Source organism: Sus scrofa, chromosome 8 (assembly GCF_000003025.6).
Source record: "Sus scrofa isolate TJ Tabasco breed Duroc chromosome 8, Sscrofa11.1, whole genome shotgun sequence".
In the NCBI taxonomy this organism is placed as follows: Eukaryota; Metazoa; Chordata; class Mammalia; order Artiodactyla; family Suidae; genus Sus; species Sus scrofa.
In genome coordinates, this window is record NC_010450.4 from 118,439,234 (window position 1) to 118,457,969 (window position 18,736).

General features: G+C 40.2%; 1 protein-coding gene across 1 annotated transcript in view; it reads right to left on the reverse strand.

The window, feature by feature from the left end:
* Positions 1 to 18,736, reverse strand: part of NFKB1 (nuclear factor kappa B subunit 1) — an 87,918-nt gene that overhangs the window by 48,224 nt on the left and 20,958 nt on the right. The window contains 1 exon segment of the mRNA NM_001048232.1: positions 1,327 to 1,475. Coding sequence (NP_001041697.1) covers positions 1,327 to 1,475 — 149 coding nt within the window.

Below are 18,736 nucleotides of genomic sequence, written 5' to 3' on the forward strand. Positions count from 1 at the left end.
GCATCTACGGCCTACACCACAGCCACAGGATCTTTAACCCACTGAGTTTGGCCAAGGATTAAACCAGCCAATGCCACAGAGACGAACCAGATCATCAGTCCACTGTGCCACAGTGGGAACCCCTATTTTTAGTTTTTTGAAAATCCTCCATACTGTTTTCCACAGTGGCTATACCAATTTACATTCCCACCTATAGGGTACAAGTGTTCCCTTTTCTCTACATCCTCAGCAACATTTGCTATTTGTGTTCTTTTTCATGACAGCCATTCTGCCAGCTGTGAGGTAATACCTTATTGTGGTTTTGATTTGCATTTCCCTGATGATTAGTGAGGTTGAACATCTTTTCACGTTGCTGTTGGCCATCTGCATGACCTCTCTGAAGATAAGTCCATTCAGGTCTTCTGCCCATTTTCTAATCAGGTTTTTTTTTTTTTAATTATTATTTTATTTTTTTCCCACTGTACAGCATGGGGATCAAGCTACTCTTACATGTATACATTTTTTGCCCCACCCTTTGTTCTGTTGCAATATGAGTATCTAGACATAGTTCTCAATGCTACTCAGCAGGATCTCCTTCAGGTTTTTTTTTTTTTTTTTTTTGATGTTAAGTTGTATGAACTATTTATATATTTCAGATCTTAACCCCTTATTGGTCATACCATTTCTATACAAACTTTTTTTGTTTTCTTTTTGTTTTCCTTTTTGGCCATGCCTGCAGCATGTAGAAGTTCTGGGGCCAAGGATCAAACCTGTGCCACAGCAGTGATGTCAGATCCTTAACCTGCTGTTCCACCAGGGAGCTCCTATGCACACCTTCTAAGCAATAGAGAACTAACACAATATTTATCTGTCCACCTCATGCTCACATATATATTCACATTATATATCTATAGTCAAGAGTTCATTAAAGGAATCAACAAGGGTATGAAACCATCTATAAAGTGCTGATTTCTGCTATGGCTAGTTTTCTTCTGATTTGTTCTTATCTTTATTTCCAGAAGGAAAATAATGCTGAAATTGCCACAAATGCCTCAAAGGTCAAGTGACCATATAATTTATCATCCAAACTGGGCCACTTCTGAGTGAAAGAGAGTGCTACAAATAATGAGGCCAGGATCACAGGCATAAAGTGGGCTGTCTCGGAGAAAGCCGGACAAGTAGGCACCTTCTTCTTTGGAGTCCAAGTGAGAGCAAAAATTTTCATATTCTGAGGCTCTCTGAGGACCTTGGAAAGACCTCTCATGAACAGGGCCTGTTCAGTCCGAGTCTCCAGGTGCCATGTTCTTTCTGCTCCTCCCTTCTGCAACAACACGTACCCTCACTTACCCGACCACCATGTCCTTGGGTCCAGCAGTGACAGTGCAGATCCCATCCTCACAGTGTTTTCCCACCAGGCTGTGTGCATGCAGGTGGATGTTTTTTCCATTTGTGACCAACTGAACAATAACCTTTGCAGGTCCAACATAGTTGCAGATCTATATGAGAAGCAGATTTCAAAAGTTAGCAATCTGACTATACGGCAACATGGAAAAATGCTTAAGACAAGTCAGTAAGTATAAGAAGTGTGACATAAAATTAGGTACTATCTGTACATGTACGACCACAGCTCTGTTTTGAAAAATGTGTGATAAATGAATGATGGGATGGAAATAAATTAAAATGCTAATGGTGATTGTGCTGGGTGGGAAGGCTATTCTCCAGGAAGCAGACCATTTAAAATACGGTATGTACTGTTACAAGTTGGAAGAAAGAATGTATCTTGGAAGATGCTTTGTGGCCATCAAGCATTCCCCTTCCTACTAACCAAGAACACATTTTCATCTGCACCCTCTTTGCATTTTTGGTCATAAAAGCTGGGTAAAAGAGCACTGAGAAGGGAATCAGGATTGGTGGAAATCAAAGGAAGGAGCAAGGCGAGCGGAGAGCACCCTAACTCTGCTGTAAGAGTTAGGCAGAGAGCAAAGAGGAGAGAGAGTCTTGTCTGGGGACTGGCTATGAAGGTTGGCCATGGACACCAAGCCTGCAGATGTGGCCTGCAGTTATCTGTTAGGATACTTCAGCCTCTGGTAGCCCTCTCTGCTATGAGCTCTGGTAACTGAGTTCTATGCCCAGGCCATAGTAAGTTTCTTCAGTTCAAATAAGTGTACTCCTTAAGTGCAAATCCTTACATTTGACACCTAGTTAGCTCTTGTTTTATAAAATTAGACTTTTCCATTTAATATCATTTAAATTTTGTCTAAAATGATAACAACAGCAATAAAAAGGAGCTCACAAGGAGATGACAACATTGTGAGCAAAGAGAGCTTAGACACATTTTCTCCTCCAGTTGACCTTCTAGCCTCCTAGAGTAGACCAGAGTCCTTCCCTGAGAAAGCTCCAACCCTAAAATCATACTAACAGAAAAGACCAATGGTCTTATTTTTATCCTCCTGGATATAAGTCAGAACCCGGTGATAAATTCAGCCAAACTGTTGGAAATGTGCTGTATCTCCTCGAAGGGTGACCAGCCGTCCTGGTTTGCCTAGGACTGAGGGGGTTTCCTGGGATGCAGGACTTTCAGGGCTAATAATGAGAAGAGTTGGCACCCTAGCTCCTTAGCTCAGAATGTATCTTTTTGAGGAAGTATATAAATCCAGGATGTCCCAATTATGCAATCATTACAAATATTCTCATTTGCACAAACAGCCCTTAGCTCAGAAGGTAAAGGAAATAGAAAGGAATCTCATGTAGCAATGGATCCCCGATATCCACTGATATCTTTCTGATATAAACTTGAAAAAGAACCTACACTTGCCCGTAAAATTTCTTGGAAGCAGACAGAATCCCTTTCAATCAATGTACTTCTACCGTAAATATCATCAAATGAATTTATAGTCCATTGAGGCACGGTTTTGTTAGGACTTTTTCAGTATGAGTTTTTCCCCAATCCAATCTCCCATTTCAAGGAAAGTTCATCGGAGCTGGGATTATGCCCCAGAGGCTTTGTGGGGAGAGAAGTTTCTCCCACTGCTCTCCCCACCCCTTCAGCAAAGGACAGACTCCCCCCTATCAACAGTGTGGCTCCACTGGAAACTTGTGGGCCTCTCTACCTGAACCCTGTCTTAGAACTGCTACAAAAGTTTGCTTCCCAGTCCTCTAAAACCCCTTCCCAAAGAGCAGGGCTGCCTGTAGGAATGGCCTCCCGTCCTTGCAAAGCAAGCTAATTACAAAGAATGTTTGGGATTAAATTAGGTTTTGACCACCTCAAAGCACAAATAATTTCTTAAACAGGTAAGCTCTTAACCGGGCATAAAACCAATTATGAATTTAGTGCTTCCCTTTTATAACAGGCAGAAAGCCTTTATCCTTCAGGGCAAGACAGGGAATGAAGAGTTCTGGGTTTGCTCCAAAGTTGGCTGTCATCCCTCCATACTCCCTGAATTGCTGAAGCCAGCTCTCTCTCTTGGTGTCGACATCTGAGATCAGCCTTTGTCATGATGACATATTCCACAGGGGCCTCTCCAGCAGTAAATGAACAGTGAAAGAACACTAACTAGACCATGTCATTTCACTTTTAAGTGCACCAAGCACAGGAATGCCAACAGCGTAAGGCATGATGAAACGCTTCACTTGGGCGAAATCAGGTAGGCTTTCCATTTAAGCAGGACAGCAGAAAGAATCCCGCAATTACAGTCCAATCCCTTCGGATATCTGGACCCTTCAATGTCATTACCATGAAGGAATCAGTCGCAGGCACTGAAGGAAAGAGGTGGGAGGTGTCCTCAAAAAAGTCCTCACATCTTTTTCTTGCTATTACTTCATGACGGAAGGGTGGCAAGAATGAGGAACTGGGTAGTCTCCGAGGTAAAGGGCCTGAAAAACTTGCCAATGACTAATGCGCTGTTTGGTCCATTTGAAAGAGTTCAAGTCAGCATGGCATCATCTGGTTTTTACACAGACCACAGGGTAACGACAGGGAGGTCCCTGGGTTTTGTGGACTTTCCAAAATACTGACTGAAAGAAGAAAGCTGAAGTGTGGGGACATACACACAAAATACTATTTTCAGGTTATATGGCAAATGAAGACAATGGCACTCTACCTTAGGGGGAGTGAATACTTCTTAAAACGCCACAACAACTGAGAGCTATTTACAAATGACTCCGAAATTCATTTGTTGTATAGAGAATCTGATTATTTTTATCTAGCCTCCCCTTTACTTCTTTGCATGTGGCTCCTTTGAAAACTGAATTTATAGAAAGCACCTGTATCTGCCAAAAAGGGTGGGTTATTTTTGAAAGAGTCTAAGCATTGCAGGCTTTTAATAAATGCTAACAGCTTCAACACTAGTTAAGCTTTCAACTAGAGCCAAGAAGACAAAGGTGACAACTTGAATAATCAGCTACCGAGGGAGCATGTACTTGACAGGCAGACTAGCTAGGTTGAGAGACAGTTCCACCATTTACTAGCTCTGTGACTTTGGGCAGTGTTCAGTTCCTCATCTGTAAAATGGGAATAATAACAGGACCTCACAGGTTCGTTATCAGGATTAAATACATTAATGCATGTAAAGTCTTTAGACTACTGCCCAGCAAATAACAGCAGCACACAAGTGTTGACCATTCTCTTATTACTGTAATATATTCCTCTATCTAGAGATCTTTAAATAACTACGCCAAGGTGATTTTCAAAAAATCCTGTCTAAAGGTGGATGGCTGGGATAAAATGACCAATTCTGGCCACTTCTACTCCATGGGTAAGTCTCTTTTCCAGAGTACCTCTTACGGGGAAGTCCGTATTTTACTGGTCTTTGTTAATTTTTTTTGGTAATAATTATGTTATTACAGTAACAGCTATCATTCTTGGAGGTACTTAGGATTTCTTGGCTTGATGAAATTAAGCCTTTCTTCCAGGAGCTTTATGACTCAATATCTACTGAGGACCACAGACTCGTCTCTGCTTTTCGAGTAAGAAATAGAAACCAAGGGTCTCAGACAACACCAAACTTAGTCAAATCACCTCCTTTCATTTAAAGTAACTCTGTCACGCTCTGGCAAAGAACATACTAGTTCTTTAAAGGTGATTAAGCAAAGTAGTCTAGAATTTTCTAAGAACCCGATTCTGAAATGTCCAGTTTACTTGCTAATTTGGACATATCACTTGGCAGAACGTAGAGTCAATGTGAATGTGAGACGTGACACATGAAGTAGTTCTTTTCTGCCTAGTTTTTCTCAAAAAATGATGATAACGATGATACTTGAAGACGAGGAGGAGGAAGGAAAAACCCGCAATTTTCAAACAGGTCTATCCTGACTTGACTTGTGTATCTAACTTTGACCTCTGCAGCTAAACCAGTAGAACAACACCGGTAAATCCAAGCGCTCTAAAGCCAGGCTGCTGGGCTCCAATCTCTCTGTTGTCACTTAAGAGCTGGGTCAGCAGGGAAAGATGGCTAACTAGTTGGAAATCAGTCTCCATCTTTTAAATGAAGTTAATAATATATCTGATTTCACAAGATTGTTTTTAAGGATTAAATAAGTTAAGTGCTTGGCATCCAATAGGATTAGCAATCTCAAATACAAACCCTGTCTCCTATCCAGGCTTTTATCTCAGTGATAACCAAAATGTGTCCATTTATTCAGTGAGTACGTATTAAACCCCTTCTATATTCCATGCACTGCAGCAGGACAGGGGGTGAAGGCACACACAGACGAGGGCAAAAGAGACATAACTCCTGTTTTTGCAGATATTAAAGAGTGGGACTGATACTGATAAAAAAAATCTCATGAACAAATGTAAATGCATAACTATAAAGAACTTACAAAGGGCATATATGATAAGGATTTGACCTGGTCAGGAAGTCAGAGAAAGCTCCTTGAGGGAGTAGGGAGTGAAAGAAGAATAAGAGTCTAACAAGGCAAGGTGGGCAGGCGAGACACGTACTCCTGACGGGGAGAAGAGCCACACGAGCTCCTGTGCTGAGAGTCATCACCTCCTCAGTCTTACTCATCCCCACGTCTCAGGGTTTTCTTCAGCCGCTTCTACCACCTGGGGGCGTCCCTTCCTTCTCTATCTAGAACCGCCCACTCGTCAAGGGGATGACCTAAATCTGAATCTTCCAGGACATCCTCATCGCCACTTTAGGCCATAGAACTCCACTACTGCCCCGTTTTTGGGGGTGGGGGACGTGATAGGAATGAGGCAGGAAATTGATCCATAGGATTCACTGCAATAAGAAGATGGTGAAACCAATTGGCAACTGAAGGGCTACTGTCTTATATCTTATTCGTTAAACTCCCAGAGCACATCCCTCTCTACTTCCTCCATTTCTGTTTTTATGGAAGAGAAGGGAACATATTAACTCAGCTAATCTTCTCATCAGAACTGTGGGGTCAGTAGTCTCACCCCATTCCACAGCCAAGGGAACAGAGGCACATTAAAATGAAGAAAGTTGCTGTTTTCCTGTAATTGGAGTGCCTGGGCAGCTCTGTGGACTTGGGTCTGTCCACCTCCAAAGCCAATCCGCATTTTTCATTACACTGGCTGCTACTTGGCTTAATCGCTTTTTCTTTTGTATGTGTCCAGTCTGCCCTGTGTTTTAGCACTTCCCTTTGCCTAGCGTGGTGATTCCTAAAAAACCTGTTTGCTTGGTTCTGTTGTGTTGTGAGAAAGAAGTTCTCAGAGATAGTTGTGAGGTGGAGAAGTGCACTTGTTTCCTTGTAAGGCTTCTTCATAAACAAAATCATGCTGCAGACATTGTTAAACTGAGCTCTGATTCTTCTCTGTTAGGCTCCAAGTTATACTATAAAATGAAGAAAAAAGAGGAGGGCAAGGGAAAGGGGGAGGGAGAGGAGGAGCAGTAGGAAGAAAGAAAAGGACATTGTTCTCATGATGTAGCTCCTCTCAGTGATGAAAAATAATCAGATTTTATTGTTCCTTATTATTTAATATTTGTTGAGTACCCACCCAGGAAGTACAGAATAACCTTAATCAAACAAGATAGTACAGAACCACGTCTAATAGCTTCTGGCATCGAGTGGGAAGATGCTTGGTAAAGTTGGCTCCGTCTTTTTAAGGCAGGAGATTTCAAGTTGATCCAGCCTGGGACTAAATCCTAACTCTTCTTCCCGCTCTATGGGCTTACACAACTTAAATAACCTCTTTGACCTGCACACTCCACATCTACAAAATGGTCAATAATGGGACCTCAGAGGGCTGTTCGTGAGAACCACGCAGTGTCTGGTACATGGCAGGTACCCTGGAAGCACCTGTTTCTTTCCTTCTCTTTTATTTGTAAAGGGCCTCTTTCCTCCCTGGGTTTCCCAACAAGCCTGTGAAGTAGACACACTTGGCACCATCACCCCACGCTGCAGAGAAGGAAACAGACGTTCAGAGAGAGGAACAAGTGACAATAACCCAAGGTCAGACAGTCAAGACCCAGAGGACCTTGGAATTGATCATGAGTCTTCGGAATGTAAACGCGGTGTTCTTCTAAGAAGGGATGGCATGAAAGAATCCTTTGACCTACTCACTGTTGATGACATGGTGGTTTTTCCCGTTCTCCTGGGTTTGTGTGGACTGCATCACATTCGTCCACCTTGTTTACTGTCCTATTTGTGTGACCAACAGTATATATGGCTAGCCTGGGCTTGGAAGGGCAAACTGTGTCATTAAACACAACTAAGTGGGCAAAGAGTGCTTTGTCAACTACACAGGGGAGTAAAATCTCCATCTACATAAAACTCTGCCTTGAAAGCCTGCATTTCTGTCATACTTTGACCTATATAGTTTCTTCTTTGTTTATTTGAATTTTCAGTTTTGTTACATCAAATATAGCAGCTTATAAGTCAACTTTGTTCAGAAAATCAAGTAACACACTATTGCCAACTCCCAGAACTGTTGGGGACTTCTATCTACCTCAATACATGTCACGATTTCATTAATAAATTACAAATAAATTTTTACCTTCTGTATGGCCCAATTATCCATGGTTACAAAACAAAATGGGATGAGTAGACAATTTGTAATGTGTGGATGAACTGTTACAAATATTCATTTATAGGGCTTTTTTTTTTTTTTTTTTTTGAGCCTGGCTTATAAAACCTAATTTATTCTTAAATAGAAAACAAAATTTAAAATAGTAATATTCTGGTATCATTTCTTTTCTACATCTCCTTATCCTTGTTGCTCCACTATTTTTGTTATTATTTATTTGTTTTGTCTTTTGTCTTTTTTAGGGCCACACCTGTGGCATATGGAGGTTCCCAGGCTAGAGGTCTAACCGGAGCTGTAGCAGCGTCTGTGACCTACAATACAGCTCAAGGCAACACCGGATCCTTAACCCACTGAATGAGGCCAGGGATGGAACCCGTAACCTCATGGTTCCTAGTCGGATTCACTTCCACTGTGCCACGACGGGAACTCCTATTGCTGCACTATGTGCATTATCAAATTCTTTTTCTTGAAAAAAGCATAAAATATAAAGTATCTGGTCAGATCTTTAAAAGATATCCTGAAACTGACCACTTCTTAAGATCTCCATTGCTACTCCCTGGTTTCAAGTCACCATGATTTGTTTCCTAAATTTTTGCTCCTACGTTTCTTGAGCGTGTCCTGCTTCACCATGGCCGGTTCTCCTGGGTGATCCTGTTCAAGTCAGGTCATGCCAAATCCTGACACTCCTCAGTACAAAGTCCTCCCAAAGTGAAAGTTCTTGAAGCTGAATGAGTCGTCAAAGGGACTTAGAGAATTTTGTGTATATCTGATTAAAATTTTCCATGGTAAGAAGTTAAAAAAAAAAAAACCCTAAAACCCCAGATCTTCTAATAGCTTTCCATCTTAAAAGCCAAAGTCTTTAAAATAGCACAGGGGCCCTGGGCCTTCTGACTCTGCTTCTTCTTTAACTTTGCTTCTCAACTGGGCACACATCGGCCCCCTCACCAGCTCAGCTTCCACCGGAGAACTTCTGCACTTGCTGTGGCCTATGCCTAGAACACTTTTTTCCCCCAGACACCTGCATGTTCTCTTACCCTCCTTCAGGCTTTGCAGAAATGCCATTCTTTCTGGGGAACTTTCATGGGCCACCCTACCCCTAGCTAAACTTTTACCACTCCCACTCCTGCATTCCTTGCTCCTTTCTACTACTTTATTTTTCTCCCTGGAGTAATTACCATTTAATACACTACATATCTTATTTTGATTACTGCCTATCTTCCCCATTAAAACAGTAACTCTGTAAGAGTGGGGACATTGGTTTCTTCTCTGCTATATCCCTAGTGCCTGCAACAAGTTCGTCATATTGTGGGCTTTCAATAATTAATTCTTTAGTGAACACGTGATTAAATAGGATAACTAAAATGTTATCTTAAGAAGGTGACTTATAATACAGACAGAGTTGTATTAGGAGGGGGGCAGGAATTAGTAAACTCTATTCTTTTATTATTCTGGCTTTAAAAAAAAAAAAGAGACTAGATCCTAGTGTAGCCTCTCAAGACATGATGGAAGATAATACGAGAAAAAGACTGTATATCTATGTATGACTGGGTCACTTTGCTATACAGCAGAAATGGACAGAACACTGTAAATCAACTATAATAATTTTTTTTTAAAACTCCAAAAAAATCTTTAAAATACCATTTTGAACAACAACAAAAGACTATTTAAATTAGAGTATGATTATTTATACCAGAATACATTAGCCTAAGTTGACAGAAGGGTGTTTGGGTGTGGCTCTGGATCTGCAGTCCTGAGCAGCGGGAATTCAGGCAGCTGTGGAAACTGAAAGGGAAGGTGACTCTGGAATCCTCTTGATGGAAAACCAAGATAACAGCGCTCCTCTTAAAGTCCAAGATAGCCCCTTGGACTTCCCTCCTTCCCCACCTCCTGCCGAGAGCTGCTGCCCATAGGGCATTCTCCTGCCCTACTGAAGAGTCTGAGCACCTGCCTCAGACATGGTCTCTATTCCTTGCCTTCCTATTGCCCTCAGGGATCCAGAATTCACATTTCACAGTCAGGTACTCCCCAAAGGAGAGGGCCCTTCTTTGATGTTCAATCTGGTGACTGACAGGAATAACTGCCCCACAGGACTTATTATAATGCAGTGCAGGGCTATACCTCCAGGATCCCAAACTACTGGGCTCCCATTCAACAAAGAGCACAGACCCTGGATTCAGATGGACCAGGCTCTGAATCCCGGCTCTTCCCATTACTAGCTGTGCCATCCTGGGCAAATTAGCCCTTGTAATGTGAATACAACTATATATTGTCTGAATTTTTACAAGGGTCAAAGGAGGTGATTTAAAGCATCTAATGCAGTGCTTGATTCATAGCAGGTGCAGAATAGAGGACAGTGATTCTAATTTATCTCTTCATGCCCTAGGCAGATATCTGCCATTGAAATTTCCTCTGACTTTCACGAGAAGGTGGAAAGCAATGCATGCCAGGCTCTTCAACCGCGCTTCTCCTTATGGTCATCCTAGGCTCCAAACATCCCTAGCACTTTACATATCCACTCCCAATCCAGAGAAATGTAGGTCTGTTCCCTTTTCTGGGCCTAACCACTGTATTTCTGCACTTAGTGCCATACGTATTCTAGACTTCCTCAAATTACTCTCCTCCCTCCCTCTCCAAAGGACCGTTCCCTTCACTCCCCCAAACATGTACACTCTTCTCCCTTATTCTAAACAATTCCTTCCCTGATAATGGTGATGACAATTGTACAGGTTAGCATTCATTGAAACCTCTGGGCCAGGCACCACACCAAGAACTGTAGAAACATACAACCATTCTTTCATTTGATTTTCTTTATAATTTAGTAAGAAAAGTTCTTAAGAGGTACTTATACCTGCTCCAGTGCCATTCTCTTTTCTCCTCATCAAGTACTCAAGGAAAGCTCTAATTGCCAATGCTGAAATGCAGCTTAGTCTGTAGTACCTTTGCAAATTAACTCATCCCTCTACCCCACAAGTTAGAAAGTCCTTAAAGAGTCGTGATTAACTCCATGTTTCCAAATTCAGTATCTATTGCGGCCTCACTTCTGAGTTTAACTCATGAGGAATCATTGCAAATCTTCCAACTGGCGTCTCTGTGCTTTCCCCTCCCAATTCTTTAGCAGACTGTCCCAGATTTACATTCCTAAAGCACAGTGCTAGTTATGGCATATCATTCCTGTATTAAAGCTTATACAATCATCCATTTTCTACAAAGTGTGGTCTAAATTCTTGAGTCATGCAGGGAAATTTGGCCCTATGGTACCTCTCTAGCCTCATTCTCACCTTTCTCTTTCATGTACTCTTCATTCCAAGAGAATCATTCACTATTCCCATTCAACCGCAGAAATTTCTATTTTTGAACCTTTGCTGCTGACTCTTCTGCTTGTGCTATTTTCTTTAGTTAGATCTATGCTTTCAGATTTCTATCGATTTCCATAAATATCCAGCCCCACACCCAATCGCGCCACCTTCAAGTCTTCTCTGACCCCCCCTCCCCCCGCCCCCCAGCTAGCTGGCCTTCTAAGTTTATCTTTACCTTTAGGTACATTAGGTCCCTTGCTCTTTCATTTGAAAAGTGCTACTTTATTCAGTTATTCCTACATAGCAGCTATAGGTTCTGGATCTACAGTGGTGAATAAGATAAATAATAGTATCATATTTCAGATATTTAAGGACATATCTTTGTTCCTCTAATAAAATAATTGGTCTCTGAGGACCAAGGCATTATCTAATTCTCCTATTTCCCCAACTCTCAGGATGGAACCAGTACTACTTAACATTTGTTCAAAGAACAAACGACTGAATAAATCATTGGCTCCAGGCTACATTGAGTAAGGAGGCAAAAGTTAAGTGGTTAACAGCTCCCAGGAGCTGAGATCAGGGCCCATCTTATATTAAGATCTGTTGAAGGGTTTTAGTTATGTGACATGGTTTATCCCTCTACTATTAACTATGATGGATTACCCCGAGAAATTTTTGAAAAATTTCTTGCAAAAGGTGAGTACATGAAGCTAATTCACTTGTGAAATTCTACTAACCCCTTGGCTTGAAATCACAATTAGGAACCCCTAACCCTGGCACCATTTTTATTTCTAAAAGGATTATTTTTTGAAGCACTTATACTCCCTATGCTTTTCCACTGAGAAAATAACTTCCATTTACAGACAGATTGGCTGCAGAGACGCTAAAACATTTTTAATTTTTATAAATTCAATTCTCCAGGAGACTTTAACCCTGATGTACAATTTCCCAGTGGTGCTGGGGTTTGGCCAGAGTGGTAGGATGGGGGGAAGATAAGCATCAAGGGACAGTTCCAGGTAAAACAGAAGTGAGACTGGGAGGAGGAGAAGCGCTGCCCTGGCCACAGGCCCTGTGTAATCTGGGGAGCTGATCTCATGTTCACCATCCCAGCCCGCTCTGCTGGGACAGCTGCACAAGGGTGGGGGGAGGCGGGTGGAGGGAGAGGAGGAGAAGGAGGAGGAGGAGGGCTTTCCCCATCAGCATCCTGGAGACGCATGGGCACCCTCCCACTTGAAAACAGGCCTAACGTTGCAGCACCAGTGTACGCTTCCAAGTCAATGAAAAATACCCCAAGAGTGCAAATTGAGTCACTTTAACCTGCTCCAAGTGGTAAATTACTTTCAAGTGTGATTACAGGTTTGGTAAAAGCAACAGGGATGACAGCACAGTTTACAGAATTTAAACAAACTGTGCTTAATATAAATGCCTCAAAATTCTTAAATTTGAAGAAGAATGTTCTCCAGAAGTATGTACATTTTGAGATAAAAACTTCTGGATTAATTTTTAGTGCTCCAGTAAGTGGCCAGAGTTCCAGTTGCCAGTTACAACTAGGATCTCATGTTAGTTCCTTAACCCCCTTAGGCTTCTGAATTCTGCATGTGTAGAGTCACTAGATAACGTCTAAATGTCTTCCAGCTCTAAAATTCTATGATTTCTAATCATATATATGTGTGTGTGTGTGTGTGTGTGGTGTGTGTGTGTGTGTATACACACACATATGATTTTATATATATATAGAGAGAGGACACAAAGGACAACATCCAAAGATTACATTTTCAAACTGAAGAAAAAAAAGTTTAAAATCACAGAATTTCTGAGTTGGAAGGATCCTAACAGATAAACTTCATTTAAAAATTGTGAACATTTTAAATACACGTAACACAATTACAAACTGAGAAAACATACAATTAACACTCAAATTACCTGTTGCAAAGGGGCCTCTGATAGCATGGAAAATCAAAATTTAGAGATAAAGAAAAACCTTTATGTTAGGCAAAGACTTCAACTTTTGTCATTAAAACTGAAACTGAGTAACCCAAGTGTTTATTTTCAGTAAACCCAATGAGGGCCTTGCCCTGGTTAGTTAAGTCCTGATAATAAAGAATCAACTTTTCTCGGGATATGTCAAAAATGCTTCAATTATACAAGTAGGAGAGGCGGGGAGTGGGGAACATATGAGCAAAACAGAGATGGAACGAAAAATTTTAATCTATAAAGTGTTTGTTTTAAATCCTTACAAACTACATAAAAATAACAAGAAGCATTAGATCATATATAAGGTATGACTGAAGTATATGCCAAAAAAAAATTTAGGGTTTGGATTTATTTATTCTTTGAAAATAGAAATGATCAATGTAAGTTTTAAACATTCTTTTAAAACAGTCTCTCAACACATTGTTTTTGATGCAAACCTAATCAGATAATTAAGAGTATCTTCTGACTTTGTGATATTCAAATTTATTTGGGATTAAATATTACTAATTTCTGTTTAAAGGCATACAATCATCCTCGTGATATAGTTTTCTTGATTAGAAAACCTATCCTATCACCTTCTCTGAAATCCACTGGTTAGAGAAGTAATTAAATAACTTGGCTTTTAATAATCAAAAGTACTTAGAGACATTATTTAATGTAGAATTTAATTTGTACTATAGTAAATACAGCTGCCTGTGCAAGATTTTGGAACACTCTGGGACGAAGACAATTAACTGTTCCTTTCTTCAGAAGGAAAGTACATAAGATAAAGCATTTCAACTATTCTTTTGTGATTTTCTGTGGAAAACCCCTACAAAATTAGGAGAATTACAAGTGAGTAGAAATGGGAAATTTTCTTTGTCTGATTTCGTGTTGCTTCTTTATTGGTTAATTTACATCCCAGACACTGATAGGGCTCAAGAGAAAACACGATCTAAGTGTCAGACTGAGGTTAACCAACACAATGTACCATCTATATATTATGATGTAAGCAAAAGGAGGAAGGGAGAAACACCAAAATTACTAACAAGGTCTAGGATAACATCAGCCAGTAATCTGGAAAAACAGTAGTACTTTAAAACTGCAAAAACCCCCCAAAACAAAAAACCCTCCAAGGTGATAATTTAATATTGTTCAGTCTGTATAACTAAAACACAAAGTATATGAAATAAATCATACTCTTTGATGAAATCATACTCATTTGGATGAGATGTTCTGTAAGCTACTAATTTCTATTATTTTTAATGATTTGCCAGAAAGTGGTAACTGTGCTATAACCAAATCTTAATTTTTCCTTATTATTTTTTATTAGGTAAAAAAAATCTTTTTAAAGGCATAATAAAGGAATGTATTGCTTGTAAAGGCATCTTAACATGTTAGCTTTCCTATCCTAAGTCTTCCAGTTTATTTTTGAACCAGTTAAACGACAATGAACTTCATCCTGAGGCTACACATTTCATCCTCAGGCAGTTCTGACTAGCAGTGACAATGGAAACCTCTCTCCCCTGCAGCTTCCACTAGGAGCTTTTTATTTCATCTTCTTGTGATGGAAGGAACACATCTCATTTTTCCTATGACAGCTATTCAACTATTTGAAGACAGCCAATTTCTCATGCTCTGTGATTACTCCCCTTTGAGGAAGGTTTGAGTTCTGTCACCATTCTGCTCTGAACACATTCAAATCGGGTTTCTGTTTATCTACAAACATGGTGCCCAGCAGCGTACACAGTTTTCCTGGTGTGAGAATGAGACCACTGTCTGGTCTTATACACTATACCTCTATTAAGGAAACCTAAGACAGAATTACTTTTTTGGCTGTTACATTACATTGTTGGATCATGTTGAGTCCATTATTAATTAAAACTTTTGGATCACTTTGCATGAATATCCCTCCAACCCTATACTTGTATTCAACTCTTTTAGATACCACTGCATAAGAATTTAGCCCTTTGCCCCAGCTTTTCAAATTTAATTTGAATTTAAATTATTTGTCATCCATCACTTCATGGCACTGCAAATTTGATAAATCCTTCAATGAAAACACTGATGAAATATATTGAAGTGGCTGGGGAAGGATTCCTGGGGTTGGAAATATCCCTCCACATCGACCTCACCCAGCACAAGAAATTCTGTTAACCCCTGAAGTACCGGGGCCAGAGATCTCCAACATCTCAGTATTTTACCATCCTAGAAACCCTGCCAAAGAAGATAGCGTGGTATGTTTGGTGTGATTTTTCTTACTAAAGTTCCTGAAATGGATACCCAGCTCTCCAGTCTTTGGGTGGGAAACGCACCTTTCAAATGCCAAAATACCATGAGCATTCTGTGACAAACAGAGAGGGGTAGGACTATTTAGCAGGAAGTTAATCTCAAAAGCAAGGGTGCATTTTCCCCTGGAGACATACAGACATACACACACACCGCAGAGCATCCTTTGAGGAGGTATTCCTCCAGCAACTCCTAGGTCATACCCATATTATCATTCTGGATGTACCTGTATGTACTATTTCCTGGCTGCTCCCTATAACCCTGGGGGCAGAGGTGAGCACACCGGTGTGTGACCAGAGAGCTCACCATCGTGCCTGACATGGGGTGTGCTCTACGTAAACGTGTGCCACGTGAATGTGAGGAGAGGAAGAAGGACAAGAATGCTCTGAAACCTAAATGGAATGTTCTAGGCTTAGATGGATGCAGGTTTCTGAACTAAAAATCCAGAACATATTAAATCAAGGCTCTGACTGATCCCTTTTGTGTTTATGTTACTATTTTTAAAAGTAATAAAACAACTCAACTTTATAATGACTACTAAAGGGCCTAGTTAATCTCATGTAAAGGAAATATTATAAAACTGATAAGTACTGACATTCAAAAAATAAAATTAAATCCATAAGAATGGGAAATCCCTCCGACTAAATACAAGCAAAAAAAAATCTGACTATATAGCCTCATGGTACTGTAGCTACATAGAAGGAAAAAAACTTATTCAAAGAATCTTTTGAATGCATCATTCTGATCGAATACTCTCTCGAATATACTCAAAGGTCAGAAGGACTGCAAAGAAAATTTGAAACTATATTTAGTAAGTTCACAGCTAGTATTGATATTGGTATAGTAATTCTGAAGCTATTCTGTAAGGAACCAAAGGACTGAACAAAATGAGTAAGTTTGCTGGTATCATTGGCATACAGGATTTTCATTACTGGAGAAGGGCAAGACAGATGGAACAGAGGAAGAGAAGAAGGCTGTGAGGTTCAGCTGGAATTAAAGGTGTCAGCATAAATTCAAGACTAAAAAAGTCAATATTCTAGTTCTGCCTACAATGAAAGAGATTGAAAGAAATTTCTCCAATAAAAGGAACCAGAGCTTCTTGGAGAGATGGATGATTATAGGACTGGGGTAGGGAAAGTATAGGGTGAACCTAGAGTATCACATTATTTTAAAACTAAGGAAGTGCTCAAAATAAGTAGGGACATGTCAAAAGGACACAGAAGCTGGCATGAAAGACTCCTACTGGTCAAGACTTGGACAACTTAAGCATCCAAGTAAATAACGACAGGAAAGACTTATAATACACTGAATAGCAAAATAATCCATGAGTATGTACTGATACTAAAAAAATTTTTTGAAAGGAATGTGAAGAATAGAAAGCATTTTTTTTTAAAAAAAGCAGACTGTTTAAACAAAAATAAAAGGAGTGCTAGAAAGAGAAAATGAGAAATTTATAATCATCAACTGCTGATAATAATTGATTCAGGAAACAATCACCCATAAATGCTAAAACCACTGGAGAAAGATGCTAAGGATGGTGCCTTGCACCAGGATGGCAGCAGTGGTGACAGGTGACTAGATTCTGGATAAGTTTTGAAGGCACAGACAATAGGACTACCCAATGGGTTAGATGTGGGGTGTGACAGGAAGAGAAGGAGTTCAGGATAATTTCAAGGTTTTTTTGGCCTGAGAAACTGGAAGGATGGAGCTGTCATTTTCTGAGAAGGGAAAGATATTACAAGGAGCAGGTTGGTGGGGAAGACTGGGAATTCAGTTTTGAACGTGTTAAGTCTGCCAAGACATCCAATCGATTTCAATCAAGCAGCTAAGCCTGGAGCCTAGATTTCAGACTAGAAGTCTAGGCTAGAGAAAAGAATTTGCAGTCGTCAGCATATCTATGTTACATAAAGCAATAAAGAGGGAGGAAATGGAGAGAGAAACTGTTCTTGGTCAAGTTTTAACTGAACACTTTTTAACTATAAACAAGTTAGCTTTCTATTTAAGTTTCTATTTCTAATTAAGCTTCTAATTGGTGAACAACAACTGAGTGCCCAAAGAAGGAAAAGAATTCAGTTTAATTCAGCAAATATTTGTTGTGCATCTCCCAGCAGAATATATCATGAAGAATAAGACATGGTGCCTATCCTCAAGAAATAAAGTCCAGAGATAGGGAAACAGGCATAGTATGGGAAACGATGCGTGCAAAGACAACACGGGCCTATTAAGGAGAGACACTAAGAGGTCAACTAACTCAGCTGGAGAAATGAGGGCAAATCAAAGCAGACTTTCCAAAGGAGTTATTACACTGATAAATATGTCAGAAAACTACAGAGGAAATACATTATATGACAAGGAGCTGAAATAACATTACAAAGAGCTAAAAATAAATTCAGGATAATCACCCCCCATTCATAAAGAACATTTACCAAAACAAAACTTCATGACTATTAAAAGGCAACTTAATGACAAATCACATTTGAAAAATATAAAGACAGCAGTGTAAGGGGAAATGGAGATGAAGTAGAATTATCAGGGCGGGCTTTTTGAGCTCGTCTTTGATGGAAGAAAAGAAAGTAGATGGATTCAGAGGCTACAAACAATGGTATACGTGCAAAAGCAGCAATGAGAAGCTGCATATGATCGATGAAATGCCTCACAAAGAACAAGGTGGTTACGCAAAGCTGACCTTCGCAGAGCACTTAGCATGTGCTGGGCACTGCTCTTTACATGTACTAACTCATCGTAATCTTCCTCACCACCCTGGGAGGGACGTGCTATTCTCCTTCCCCTTTTAGACACACAGAGAAGTGAACCAGTATGTCCAAGGTTAAACAACTACGAAGGGGCAGAGCTGGATTTGAACCCAGGCCAGTGTGCTCTACAAATCTGCTGCTAATCATTTTGGTAATCATGTCCTGAGAGGCCTCTAAACTTCTGGGGAACATCTGGCCAAGTTCATTAAATCAACAAAGCAAGAGGCAGAGAGTAATACAGATTAACAGAATATGTATACGTGTGTAAATGCACATTTCTTTTTTTTTTTTTTCTTCTTTTTTGGCTGTGGTGTGCAGAGACTTGATGTGCACTGCCACAGCAGTCAAAGTGTCAGATCCTAACCAAGAGACCACTAGGAAACTCCCAATGCATACCCTTTACGGTCTATGTTTTATATGTGTTTGGATGCATAAATACACATGTGCTTACACACATAAACATACACATGTGG